At 37.0% G+C, this 15,828-nt stretch overlaps 1 protein-coding gene across 1 annotated transcript; it reads right to left on the reverse strand.

Moving 5' to 3' along the window:
* Window positions 1-3,077: 3,077 nt before the first annotated feature.
* Window positions 3,078-3,860, reverse strand: LOC128745948 (dr1-associated corepressor homolog). Its single transcript, XM_053843006.1, has one exon. It carries the CDS (start codon window positions 3,858-3,860, stop codon window positions 3,078-3,080), a length of 783 nt encoding a protein of 260 aa, XP_053698981.1.
* Window positions 3,861-15,828: the final 11,968 nt, after the last annotated feature.

The raw sequence follows: 15,828 nt of genomic DNA on the forward strand, positions 1-15,828 counted from the left end.
GGAATATGCAGTACACCGCTCATGAGCTGCTTGAGTACCGTCCTGCCTAAAAGATTTATCCAACCGCAAATAGCAGTCGCACAAACTACTGAGGGGCTACGGGGTGCTACCAGAGACCCATGGCAAAGTTTTCCCTTGATATTCGTGCTGAACTCAATCGATTAACATAAACTCATACCGAAGTTCCACGGTTGCTTTTAAGGGTTTTCGGTATAATTTATACTGCCCCTCACTCAAAAGCTCTCTGAAGAATAGAGTTTATGCTAATTGCGGGCTAAATTTCGCATCTAAGGTAGTGTTGAATGATTGCACGATTGAATGAATACACAAAATGACAAAATCCGTCAGAAAAGTTCTTCCAACGCGTGTTGCTGCAAGACGTCAGCAGGAAGTTCTGATTTTTTCAACTAGATCAGACGAATTTGAGTGGATGGATGTAAAGGACGTGGATATGCGCGAAACATTAATCGACGTCACATCAGCGACTTCTGATCATCTTCAAAATCCGTGAAGCGATGACTTATAAGCTCGAAAATTTTCCTTTTTTTATTTGCTGAATTTCATTTGATAGCTTTAAATAAAAAGGTTGAAATGAATATTTAATTTTTTTGTTGTGAAGGAGGGGGGGGGGGGTTGTCGAGACGTGACGTACTTTCTCAGGGGGGTCACCGAATGTGTGACGAAATGTGACAAGGGGGGAAGGGGGGGTTGATTTTGGTCAAAATTTGCGTGACGTACTAAATGGATGTCGCCTAAGGAAATTGACACATCAGGTTGGTTACGTTTTCTACTAAGAGATTAGATTACATTTTTGGACATTTAGTTGCAGTAAATGTGTGGAATAGCAATATCTCATTTTTAAAAGTTTTCATATCTTCAGCATTTTTTATTTCTATAAAAAGTTTCATGTCATCGGCGTAAATCAATACTTTGAGCTTCTTAAGGATGAAGGATAAGTCGTTAACAAACAAAATAAAGAGTAGAGGTCCTAAATGAGAGCCTTGAGGGACACCTGACTTGGCATTAATAGGGATTGATTGTTTTCCTCTGAACCTTACAATTAGTTCTCGGTTGGTCAAATATGATTCAAGCCACTTGAGGAGTTTGGGTTGGATTCCCGTCTTTTGCAATTTATAAAGAAGCAAAGGTATGTCAACGCGATCAAATGCTTTACTAAAATCAGTGTACAAGGCTTCAACGTGGTTACCGTTATCCATTGCATCTAGAGAATAACTAATGAATTCGAGTAGATTTGTAGTAGCCGAGCGGCCTTTATAAAAACCATGCTGCGCAGGTGTTATTCTATTTTTAATTTGGTCAAACATTTTAACATTTACTATTGCCTCAAAAAGTTTCGGGATGCAAGATATAAGTGCTATACCACGATAGTTGCGGATGTCCGCTTTTTTACCAGTCTTGAAAATAGGCACCAGAAAAGATTTTTTCCATACTAGTGGAAAAACTCCGGACACCAATGACATATTGAAAAGCCAATATAATGGAGCAGTTAGTTCTGTAGCTAAAGTTTTCAAAAAAACTGGAGGAATTCCATCGGGTCCCGATCCTTTCGCTATATCTAAATGATTTAATGCATTTGAGATATCGTTCACATTGATTTTATTAACGCTGATGTCATTAAGAAATTCAGGAAAGTAATCAAAGTATTCAAGTTCTGCCTCTGGGTACGTTGTGTAAACTTCTTGAAAAAAGTTAGCGAATAAGTTGCATATACCTGCTGAATCAGTACACTCATTACTGTCAAGGCACATTTTTGATGGGAAATTATCTGATTTTAATTTAGTCCTCACATAATTGTAGAAATTTTTTGGGCAAGATTTAATTTCATATTCCGTCTTAACATTGTACTCCTTAAATGCGGTATTTATAGCCAGATTAAGCTGTTTGCATATATTTAAATAATTTTCCAAATTATCTGCAGTTTCGTGATCTTTGAAAATTTTGTGTGCCTTTTGCTTACGATTTTTTAAGTTTTTAATTTGCCTGTTGAACCATACTGGATCTTTGGTGAAAACTTGGCGTCTGCGTTTTTTAACTGGTACTTCTTCCAAAATTATTTTAAACAATAGGTTGTAGAATGTTTTGGCGGCACTTTCGACGTTTTCGACGTTCAGTAAAATATTTTGCCAATCAATAACGTTTAATTTATCTCTAATGCTACCATAATTAGCTACTTGATAGTCAAAAAATTCCTCATACTCACAATCAAACGGCCTCTCATTACCATGTAGAAATACAGAATATTCGATTGCCGTGTGGAATGTTTCATTTCTCCATAGAGGCGCAAGTGATTCGCATACACAGAAATCTTCGCTAGTGTTTGTCAACAGAAAGTCTAGGTAACAATTTTGTTTGTTTTTGACGTGATTGATTTGATTAAGCCCTAAACTTGCGATTTTGTCAAATATGAAATGTAGCGTTTCGTTTTCTCCAACCACTGGTAGCAAAATGCTTTCGTTTTCCATGTCCGGAATAAAGTCAGCATTGCGTTGATTAAAATCACCAAACATATGCACTTTCACTACAGGCGGTAAACAAGCTATAATTTCTTCGGCAATAGAGAAAAACTTATCATAAATATCTTTACGGGCATTGTTTGGAGGAAAATATACCGAAACAAATATATGAGTTTCGCCAGCTACTAGCACTTTTGCCCAAACGTGTTCAAAATCCTTAAATTTTCTTGTAGTGATTATTTCAGAGTTAAGTTTTGTAGAGACGGCTATTAAGACTCCACCACCTGATTTTTTTTCTGACATTTGATAATCTCGATCGTCTCTATAAACGTTGTAATTATTGCCAAAGACCTCTTCACTGATTACACTCTCATCCCAACTGGTTTCATTAGCTAGAATCACAGTATAAGACGAACTTAAAATTTTGTTTTGGATTTCGTTAATTTGGTTCGTTAAGAAGCGCGGCCATTCTCATGCGGTTAAAATTTTGACAATATATTAACATTTCATAACTGGTATTTAAATTGGGAGAAGAACAAGATGTGTTTAGATTTGGGCCTACTATTATTGATTCAGATAAACTAGATGATACAAAACCTTCCTCTAGGGAGTGCGTCGAGTGCTCCGAAAACACGTGTGTCGACATGAACACGCGTCACATGATCCACCTGGAGGATGCCCTGGAGCCATCAGGTCGGAAGTGTGGGCCGGAAGAGATCGTTGTAGATTACCATTTACCGGATACGGGTTTAAAATTTCACCTCTTTGAAACTGTATTGATGGATGATAATTAGCTGGTGGCCTAGAAAACTGATCTTTTGCTGCTGCAAGAAGTACTCTATCAGGTGGAAGCCAGGTATTTTGATTCTGAGTCCTAGTATAGTTGAAATTACGGTTGCTGTTGTTGTTACGATTATTACGATTTGTGTTACGGTTGTTATTGGAGTAATAACTGTTGGATCTGAAGTTCACGTTGTTATTATTACTATTTCCGCGGTGATTGTTGTTGTTATTGTTGATATTACTGCGATTGCTGTTGTAATTGTTTTGCCTACGATTATTACGATTTGTGTTACGGTTATTATTGGAGTAATAACTGTTGGATCTGAAGTTCACGTTGTTATTATTACTATTTCCGCGGTGATTGTTGTTGTTATTGTTGATATTTCTGCGGTTGTTGTTGTAATTGTTTTGCCTACGGTTGCTATTTACGTTATTATTGTGAGCGACGTTACGATTCCTTCGATTTCGCCTCCTTCTACTTCTAGCTTGCTCAGCTCTTCTTTCTTTCTCTAGACGACGTGATTTCTTTTGATCGTACTCAAGCCACGAGGCTTTCCATACCTTCTTGTTGCCCAAAACTCGCCATCCAGAATTGTCAACCATATTTTCATTTTCATCGCCCGCGTTTAATTCGGCATACAAACTTGGGCCCTCAGCCGGCGGCGTAGGCAATGTACATTTCTTTTATGAGCCACTGCAAAATTTGTAGATAGTATCTTCAACTCATCGAGAATTTCCAGTCCTATTGTTGGGTAGTGCTGCATGGTTGAGTTAGCCGCCATATCAATCGTCACAGTAGAAAGTCTTTTAATTTCGTCATTTTAATTTCGTTTCATATCCTATAATCGAAAATTATGTGCTCTTGTACATACTTTTTCAATGGGGCCATAAATGTTTTTCATGGCGATATAAATGTTTTTTATGTGCCTCAGTGTATTGGAATTCATAAAACTGTTATAAATATTATATATCATTCTTTAATATTATCTCATTGTTATATTTAATTGCTGTATTTAGTATAATTATGATAATAAAAATTATTAATAACCAAAATACCTGTTTGTTATAAAAACGAAATGTGTTCAAAATAATTAGATTTAGTTTTCGAGCGTTTTAATAGAACTAATGAATTTCAGTAGAAAAGTTTTTTTCGCCAAGTGGCAGTCACACCGGACGGTCGTGTTTTCAAATCGCTGCTGCGCGCGCTCTAAATAAATTTCATTTTACCGCTTAAACCGTCGTGTAAGCTTTTTTAACAATAACATAGTAACATAGTGAACACTTTTAAGTGTTTTAAGTTTTTTAATTTTTAATATCAATCATGCAGTGCGGCGTAAAATCGTGTAGCAGTTGTGGCGACCGATTCCTATGGCGTGCGAGTACTGCAACAAAAAATATCATGCAGCATGCATCGGAGTGCAACGGCAGCGTGAGCACTTTATCACGGCGTTCATAGTCCCTATGTGCGCTGATTGTCAGGAGATTTTACACAAGGAAGCCGATGTGAGGAAACTACTTCACCAACAAGCACAACTCATAGAAGCCATTAACTCTCACACCAACGCTAACCACCGTGTTGCTGCTGACCTAAAAATATTCTGCTTAGTATCAGAACTTTTCAATACAGGGATACCTCGATATAAGACAATTTATAATTTCTAAAAGTTGTCTTATATCGAAATTGTCTTATATCGAAACATGGTTTTTTCAAAAAAAAATTTGCATTAGCGGTCGCCAGTTTTGCTCTGTGTTATGTGTTTACGGTTTTTGAACTATTTATTATTGTTTGAACTATTAGTTTTTTACTATTTTTGGGGTTATTTTGAAATAATGAACATCTTCATGGCTCCGATTTCAGAATGGAAAATCAGCTCTGGTATCGGTATCAGCTATGTCAAAGGGATTTGTTTCGATATAAGACAAAATTGTCCTATATCGAATTGTCTTATATCGAGGTTGTTTTATAACGAGGCTGTCTTATATCGAGGTATACCTATAATATCTAACAACTGCTTAGCGATGTTAAAGATACACTGGCAGTTATAAACACAAATAATAAAAATATGTGCAGCGTAATCGGTCAGCACATTAAGTCGTGTGACTCACAAGCGCACACGACTGTAACTGGCATCAACGAAGCAAACTTAATGATGTCAAATAAAATAACTACTTTTTTGGACGAACGGCTATCAAGCCTAACAACAGACATGGCTCTCTCGATTGAAAGAGCCGACGCACCTCAAATCAATTGCGAGTCAACTCTTCGAGAAATTCTGGACGAAGTAAAATTTGTCTCTACAGTTCAAACGAATGCAACAGCTGTTTCGTCGCCAACGAAGACACTACAGGAAGAACTGGCAGAAACCCTGGCGCAAAATTATTAGCAAAATAAAAAACGCAGGAAACAACAGCGCATCAACCAAAACAACAATAATAAGAACAATCAACAAAAGAGGCGAACCAGCCGCAGGCTGAAAACCTCTCTAATATAGAATTAAAAAAAAAAAAACAATCAACAAATCAATGAAAAAATACGTACGAGCGGTTCGGATAAACAGTTACTGGCCGCCGCGAAATTACAATTTGCTGGTCCACCGTCAACCACAGACCACCCAATTGCAGGCCTTTCAGTACAAAAGTTCATTAACTTTCAAAAGGGCGAAACCCTAAACCCCTTGTCGCACAGACCACCACCATTACACACTGAAACTGAGTCATCACCAGCGGGAAATAGCACTGCACCACCTTTGCAAGCGCACCCAACACATACCTGGACACTCGACCCAATGCGTCTACCTATCGTCAGCTTAACGCAACAATCAGCTGGCGGAGACGGACGGTTCCTGAAGACGCGGCTGCGAGATCCGAAAATTATGCATCTCGTTCGCCTTTACCTGGCTTACATGTACGACAAGGAACTAGCGTTATGCTACGAAGGTATGACGAACACCAGCATAAAAATGAATTTAGCATCTGAAGGACTACCCGTCGCAGCGCAGGATCTCCTGAAAATCTTTATAGAGGTACATGAGGAACTTGGAGTACCGAAACAGGCGGCATCTGACGACTTGGAATCTTACCGGCGGCATCTCCAGAACCAGCGAATTCAGTATCTGCAACGCGAAAGGGAAAGATTCAACAATCCGGTACGAATTTCCAGTCAGAATTTTTGGAAGTAACGACTCCTTTTGATGAGAAAGAGGTAACTAAATTAATTATTTCTTCAACCGACCCAGACCCACTTCCATTAATTTCTTCACTAAGACAGGATGCGACTGAAATTTTAATTTATTGTCAAAATTTCAATCGCATGAAAAGTCCAGTAAAAATGAAGGAAATCTATAAAAATTTACAAAGTTCATTCTTTTCTATTATTCTGGCAACTGAAACAAGCTGGGACGCAAGCGTACAAAGTGAAGAAATTTTCGGAAGTGCCTTTAACGTATTCAAAGACGACAGAAATTTTCTCGAGTCTCAAAAGAAGTCGGGTGGCGGGATCCTCATAGCTTTGTCGTCTAATTTCAATTCTGAAATTATAATGACAACAAAATTTAAAGAATTTGAGCATATCTGGGTGAAATCACGTATAGCAGGTGAAACACATGTATTTGCTTCCGTGTATTTTCCTCCAGACCATGCTCATAAATCGTCTTACGAAGCATTTTTCCAAATTGCCGAACAAATTTTATCACAACTGCCTCCTGAGGTTAAAGTTCACATCTATGGAGATTTCAATCAACGCCATGCAGACTTCATTCCGGACTCTGAAAATGAATGCATCTTACTTCCAATCGTTGGGGAAAATGAAACCTTGCAGTTCATTTTTGACAAAACTGCTAATTTGGGTCTGAACCAAATTAATAAAATTAAAAACCAACAAAATTGCTATCTCGAATTTTTGCTCACAAACATTTACGTAGATTTCTGTGTGACTGAATCATTAAGCCAAGTTTAGAAAAATAAGGCATTTCACACAGCAATTGAATATTCTTTATTTACACACCAATACTAAAGACCCAACGATTGCGAATATGAAGAAGTTTTTGAATACGAAAAAGCTAACTATGAAAGTATTAGAGGTAGATTAAACTGTGTTAATTGGCAACATATTCTCAAGAATGAAGAAAATGTCGACACTGCTGTAGACATATTTTATAACATTTTGTTAGAAATAATGATACAGAACATACCGTTAAAGAAAAGAAGACGTCACAAAAATTCAAAAAGCCCAGTCTGGTATAACAGCCAAATTAAGAATCTAAAAACTACAAGGGATACAGCCCCAAGGGTTGTACGAAAGGGTGACGTAGGACTATATTAGATCATTAGATCGAAGACTAATGTAAACTGCATTTCTGGCATATGTATATTTATAAGATTCTGTGAGTGCCATTGTTTAAATGAATGTTTGAAAGAGAAGAGTAAAATATTCCGATTCAATTCTTCATTGAATGCAATGGTGGCTTTGAAAATACGTGGACGGGGGTTCATAAATACAACGCCTGCAACCATTGGGACATAGAGATTTCTTTTAAAAATCACTTGTGTGCATCATAAAAGTTGAAATAGTAATGAATGACCAGATCACAGATTATTGTATTAAATATGATTATGCGTAGCTTGACATGCTCCAATAATCTTACTTTAACTCGCTTGTGGCATTTAAAAGGGCCATTGGTTACAAATAACAGAAAAGCCAAATCACGTTCATCGCAATTATGACGTGCCATTCGAATGTCCTTCTCTGTTGACGGCAACAGGCACGCAGGTTAGCGGCGTCGATTCACTGTCTCTTGATTCGAGAAGGTTTTACTAGTTTACTTTCACAGCTTACCGCTTGTTACATAGCAGAAAATATGGCACATACGCAAAAATTTCTGTTTTATTTGTGTGAGAGTCATCATCCTCCCACCACAGGGGTGAAAAGTCTCAAACCATCATAAAATAAATTCATGCCTCCAAAAACACCAACATGCCAAATTAGGTTCCGTTTACTTGATTAGTTCCTGAGAAAATTGTATTTCATTTGTATAGCATCGCCTCTTCTTGAAGATGGTAAAGGTCCTAATTCACCATAGAAAAAATTCCCCAGCTAACTTTGATTCCTAAGGTCAAAGTTATGAGGAAATTTGTGTTTCATTTGTATAGAAGCCCCCTGTTAAGACGGATGGGTCTCAGTACTCCATAGAAAAAATTTCTGCCTTCTAAAACCCCCACATGCTAAATTTGGTTCCATTTGCTTGATTAGTTCTCGAGTTATGAGGAAATTTGAATTTCATTTGTATGGGAGCCCCCCCTCTTAGATGGTGAAGGGGTCCCAGTACGCCAAAGAAAAAAATCTTACCTGCAAAAATCCGCACATGCCAAATTTGGTTTATTTTGCTTGATTAGTTCTCAAGTTATGAGGAAAATGTATTTCATTTGTATAGGAGCCCCCCACTTACCCCCTACGTAAAATTGCTCTCTTACCCCCTTCATAAATTGCTGATAATTTTATCTTTCCAACGACATATAAATTGTTCAGTTTCGTTCAGTAGTTTAGTAGTTATTAGCATTTGAAATCTTTCATTCAGACGTTACACTTCTATTTTCGTTTTCACAAAGTGCTACCCAGTCCCAGTATAGTAAACAAAGACGTAGTCCTACGTCAAAAATCGCAAACAAAAAGCCCATAAAATTTATAAAAAATACGCCAATAGTGAAAATTTAGCAATATACTTGGACATATGCAACCAGCTTAATTTAGCAATCAGCAATGCATTTGAAGAGTACAACGAAGAGGCGAACCAGCCGCAGGCTGAAAACCTCTCTAATATAGAATTAAAAACAAAAAAAAGAGTACAACTCAAAAATTGAACTTGAAATAAAGTCAGTCCTAAAAACTTCTTTAATTACGTGAAAACCAAACTAAAATCTGACAACTTTCCATCCATAATGCATCTTGATGAAAGTGTTGGGGATAACTCGGAAAAAATTGTAATCTCTTTGCAAAATTTTTTCAAGAAATCTATACAACATTTTCTGAAGAAGATCGCGACTATTTTGCATTTTCCGGAATTTTCAGAGGATATAAGTATCAACCAACTTCATGTCCAGGACATTTTGCAGGCCTTAAAAAATTTAGATGCCTCTAAAGGCCCTGGACCCGACGGAATCCCTCCAGTTTTCATAAAAAATCTTGCAATGGAGTTTACAGCTTCTTTGTTTTGGCTTTTTAACTTATCACTGGAATCCGGAATCTTTCCAAAAATAATTCCAAAAATAATATCTTTAAATCCGGTCGGAAATCTGACGTACGTAATTATCGTGGTATTGCCATAATCTCTTGCATTCCAAAACTTTTCGAAGCAATTATTAATGAAAAATTATTCCTGCAAATTAAAAGCAGAATTACAGAAATGCAACACGGTTTCTTCAAAGGACGCTCGACTACGACAAATTTACTGGAATTTATTGACTATTCATTGAATGCAATGGATAATGGAAACCATGTAGAAGCACTTTATACGGACTTTAGCAAAGCATTTGATCGCATTGACATACCAATGCTGCTTTTCAAATTGCAAAAAATTGGAATTCAACCAGGGCTCCTGAAATTATCTAATCGCCAACAAATAATTAAATTTAACGGAAAGAACTCGAATCCAATTCAAGTCACTTCTGGGGTCCCTCAAGGCTCTCATTTGGGACGTCTTCTTTTTATTTTGTATGTAAACGACATTTCCTTCATTCTCAAGAAACTTAAAGTGCTAATATATGCCGATGACATGAAGCTCTTTTTGGAAGTAAGAAATGAAGAAGACATCAATGTATTCCAGAATGAAATACACATATTCTACACATGGTGTTAAAAAAGCCTATTAGAACTTAATGTAAAAAATGCAATCTAATAACATTTACCAGAAAAAGAACTACACCAGAAGTCGCAATGAGATTAGGAAATCAAACAGTAGAAAAATGTGAAAAAGTTAGGGATTTAGGAATTATCTTAGACTCCAAGCTAAATTTTATCGACCATTATAACGCAATAATACACAAGGCAAATAACATGCTAGGTTTCATTAAACGTTTTAGCTACAATTTTTTACAAGCAATACAATCAAAACATTATACATTGCCTATGTGAGGTCAATACTGGAATATAGTTACTATATATATAGTTCGGCGGATAGAAAATCGGGAGCCAAATAAACGTCAAAAGCGGAGCCAAAAGCTTTTCAAAATCCAAAATGCAGGAGTTATGGTAAAAAAATACACTTTATTTTCAAAGAACTAGTCATTTTCAACACCCGCCAGTGATTATTTTTCGTAAAAACCTGCACATTTCACCATAATTTCAAATTTAATTTCATAAATCAGGGATGCCAATTCGCCTGGTTTTCTATCCGCCGAACTATATATATAGTAACTATATACTGGAATACTGCAGCATTGTATGGTCACCTTTTTCCATCACGCACGAAGAGAGAATAGAATCAGTACAAAAACAATTTCTCTTATATGCCCTTCGTAAATTAGGTTGGACAACATTTCCTCTTCCATCATACGAAGCACGCTGCATGCTTATAAATATACAATCATTAAAAGAGCGTCGTAAATATGCAATGGTCTTATTTGTAAACGATATCGTTTCGCAGCATATTGACTCAGCAATACTTTTATCAAAACTGAACTTTTATACACCTAGTCGGCAACTTCGTAATCGAAATTTATTTGCCATAAGTCATTATCGCACAAAGTATGTAAAATTCGGTCCATTAAATCGTATGATGGCCTCATACAATCAATCGAAACCATTGACTTTACAATGTCTCGGCATAGACTTAAACATTACTTTCAGTCAACACGTAATCGTAACGCGTAGCGAACGATACAAAAGAATAGGTACACTTTTTAATCTTCATTTAATTATAAGACTTTTATATGAGAAAATTGTATATATTATACTAGTCTACATAGGTTGACGAAATAAATAAATAAATAAATGGAGTCAATGAATTCGCTATCTGCATTGAATATCATTCGCATTAACATTTAATGTGCAGTTTTTATTTTCTTTAGGGTAAATTGTATAGATGGGTTATGCTTTTACGCGCGAATCTCTTAGCCGGACGATACGCGTAGACTATTTACGGTATATCAATATATACACACTATCTTAGTGCAATCACTGTTCTGAGACTAAAACATCGGAAAGTTAGCAAGAGATTTTAAACTTTTAGTCGACAAGTGAGAAAAAATGGGATTATAAAAATAAAGCAGGTGGGTATTGGGAAGTGCAAATTCCAATTTAGTGGGAGATACAAAATGCGTGTAAACTGTGAATTGAAAAGTGCTTTATTCTTTACTTACACGATAATTCTTGTCAGTATATGATCGCAATAACAAAAATGTTCTCCTCGTACACTTTTCTCTCACAACTGTTATTTTTTCTTCGTGAGTCGTCTCACGATGGAACTGAACTAAATTCGTAAAACCTGGACTCATTTATGGGCAACATGAAACAATTTCTCACAGCAATCCAATCACCGTTAGTGAGCCACTCGATATGAGATTTGTTGCGGACGAAGAACACTGTAATTAATAATAAAATGGGACTCTTTTATCCCAATGCCCTTCTAGCATATCAAGAAATAATAAAATGTACATTGATGTGATTATTGTTATTGTTAACGTTTATAAGTTTACTACACTCTTTTGAAACCAACATATATGAACAAATATCTAACATGACTACACCTGAAGAAATCTTTTCTCTGACTGAAGATTATGATTGTATCATACACGAGAAGACTATAAACACGTGAATATGTCTGTTCCTGTAGGGAAAATTTGACGCATGCCCAACAATGAATCAACAGGTAACAGGCAAAAAGCGAACACAAACTACAAATCAATCATTTCGTTATTTAACTGGAATTAGTGGCAGAATATCAGAAAATTACAACACTAACTAAACAAAATGAAACAATGAATCTCAAATTTGACGTTAACTGAAATCCGATGTATTTTTCCACTAAATAAAACTTAAATACCTTCAACCGCTTTAAAATATATATTTTTACATCAAGCCAAACGTAATAAATAAAATAAATGATTTGCGATGTTCCATTTATGTGCATGTCAGAAGACGTAAATTTAAAAGATTATCGCGTAGGACTACGTCTTTCAGGAAGATAGCTGGTAAAGCGGGTAATTAAAAACAAAAAATGCGGGCGTCACGAAAAAATGAAAGATTTTGAGCGCTAATAGCTTAGCGGGTTTCAGATCAATTTCCAATCTTTTTGCGTCGCTCGATCGGAAAATTTTCTACGTATTAACTGCCCATAAATGCATAACAGTCCCATCTGACTTTTCACCACTTTTGAGATAAACCTGGGAATCATCTTTAAATTAACTGTTCTTTCAATATTTCAAACAAAAAAGTTATGTTTGTTTTCCCAAGATGTAGATAGATGAAAAATATCAAACTATGTCAGTCCCATATTATAAATAAACGCATAACAGTCACAGTAGACAGTAGTAAAAATATATCAATAAGCATCTGTGTTTTGGAAATGCCTGGACCGATTCGACTGCAACAACTACCAAACAGAAGATTTTATGGCGTAGAAGAACACCATTGAGGAGAATCTGGATCGGATGTATGATTCCGTATGTATGTATGATGTATGATACAGTGGGAACAAGTTCCGGAATATACGGGACTTGAACATAGAAGCACCTTGAATCACATCAAACCCATCATGTGACACCTATAGATACACGGCTTTGCAAATCTAGACTATTGGTAGTCGTATAAAGTGATCAAGACGTCATTTGCCACATCTAAACATGTCCGTGAATGTTTCAGATACCTCTATGGGGATCAGTTGCTGAATTTAACTAAAATACAACATGTGACATCTCTAAGTCATTACTCGAAATTGCAAAACTAGTTAGAAATACATAGTTCATTTGTTGTCACATATAGTGCCCAGGATCACATTGGTCACACTCGGACACGTTCTGAAAGTGTTCCGGACACATAGGAAAGCGACTAGCTTCTGAGTCAAACAAACCCCATCATGCGACCTCACTATAAACTAACATAAAGATAATAAATTACAATAAAACAAATAGAACAAATACAACAAAAGGAGAAAAGTCCAGGAAGAGATTTGAGTCTTCTTCTTCTTTCTCGTTCGAGCTGTTTTGACAGCTCTAAGTGTAGGGCCAGTTGCTAAGACTAAATGCCCTGATTTGAGTCAAAAAGGACATTTTGAACAATTGAATTGAACGAGCACGTGAATTATCAAAACAACAACGACACGTGGTCTTGAAAATACTGCCGAGTCACCGACAACGCAAGGATCAAGGCATGCTGTGACTGTTATGCGTTTATTCTTGCTTATTCATGCACAAATAAACGCATATCAGTAACTTCGGCAGTTTTTCTAAGTTTTGGAACAAATGTTAGGTCACTTGTGAACAAATTGCTTGTAAAAGTAAATATTCTGTTATGTACATTCAAGTGATTTTATGACGATTTGGACGATTTGTTTCCAAAATCGATTCAATATTAAAGAAAAATTGTCGTGGCTTCAACAGCGTTTTTCGTAGTTGCACGGTTTTGCAGATGTGACTGTCTTCCATTTATGGACAGTTAACTGCCCATAAATGCATAACAGTCCCATCTGACTTTTCACCACTTTTGAGATAAACCTGGGAATCATCTTTAAATTAACTATTCTTTCAAAATTTCAAACAAAAACTACAAGGTATACAGCCCTAAGGGTTGTACGAAAGGGTAACGTAGGACTGTGTCATACAATACTTATTACATTGATAACATGTTTTAATCGATGAAGTATAACTTTATGTCTGATCATTAAATCAAAGACTAATGCAAACTGCTTTTATGGCATATGCATATTTGAGTATCTGTGAGTATCATTCTTTGAGTGTTTATTTGTAAAAGAAGAGCGAAATATTCTGATTTAATTCTTCATTGAATCAATGGTGGTTTTGAAAAAAAACCGTTTGAAATTGTTTGGTGGCCCTGAAAAGAACTATGTTTGAGCTGATAGCACTTCTTAAAAATCAGTACTATAATTACTGTTGCCAATATATAGATGGATGTCGCTATTCGGTCCTTTAGACTCTAGGATGATGGTTGCCCGCTAATACAGGAGTGATAGGAAATACCAAATCACTGTAAAGTCGAAATGGATTAGTTTTATCAAAATACTGACCATCCGTCAGTGCGATCGTGCGATAAATGAGCAGACGGCGAACCTAGTGTGCTATTTTATAGTCACTGGCACTGCCGTTGCTACTTGTAAGCTAGTGTAGGTGTGGGAGAAACCAGATCGGCTGCTGCTGCTGCTCAAATAATTATCCGAATGGAACGTTAACCATTTAGAAAGTGTAGAAAAATCTTTCCATTCTTCAATTACTATAGCTCTTATAAGAACTGTTTAAGACCACAATGGCCTGCTGCTGAATTTACTGCCAGTCAGTCGTTCAGTTTCCGTTTGCCATCAGTGTTGGTTTACGATAATTGCGATCGAAGTTGCCGCCAAAATGCCATCGGCTTTGCCTCCAATTGCCATTAATGTTACCACTAACAACCGGTGTTGCCGCGAAATGTCCTTGGTCTTGCCACCAATTGCCATCCCAAGCCCTTGGTTTGTCTCCAATTGCCGGTGTTTCCGCCGAAATTCCATCGTTTTTGCCTCCATTTGCCGGCGGCGTTGCCGCCAATTACTGGTGTTGCCCCACCAATAGCCGTCGACGGTAAATACTGACCGTCCGTCAGTGCAATCGTGCGATAAATGAGCAGACGGCGAACCAAGTGTGCTATTTTATAGTCATTGGCACTGCCGCTGCTACTTGTAAGCTAGTGTAGGTGTAGGGGGAAATCAGATCGACTGCTGCTGCTGCTCAAATGATTATCCGACGCTGAATGAGCAAGCATTTTTCATGTTTACCATGGTATAACGCAAAATGGAACGTTAACCATTTAAAAAGTGTAGAAAAAATTTTCCATTCTTCAATTGAAACTGCCGCCAAAATGCCATCGGGTATGCCTCGAATTGTCATTAATTGCCGTAAATGTCCTTGGATTTGCATCCAATTGCCGGTGTTGCTGCCAAAATGCCACGATGTTGCTGCCGCTGCTACTTGTAAGCTAGTGTAGGTGGTGGAGGAAACCATATCGGCTGCTGCTGCTTAAATGATTGTCCGACACTGATTGAGCAAGCTATCAAACAATTTCGCATGCCTGAGATGGGGATAATGCAAAATGTAACGTAAAGTGCATCGTGTGGAATTCACGTTGGCCATTGCCCGCTGATTCCGCTTGTCTTCGGGGTCGGTGTTGCCGTCAATAGCCATCGATGTTGCCAATTGGATTGGAAAAGGGGTGGGGCTTACAAAGTGGTCTCAAAGGTTATCATTTGGATCCCAATCCTTTGATGTATCTAATTGTCGTCCGTGCCTGTGAATCTAGGCGATCACAAGGGAAATGTATGGGAAAATTCGACCTTAAAACTGTACACACATTTTCACTATTTAGCGTATAAAAAAT

Source organism: Sabethes cyaneus, chromosome 1, assembly GCF_943734655.1.
Source record: "Sabethes cyaneus chromosome 1, idSabCyanKW18_F2, whole genome shotgun sequence".
Lineage (NCBI taxonomy): Eukaryota > Metazoa > Arthropoda > Insecta > Diptera > Culicidae > Sabethes > Sabethes cyaneus.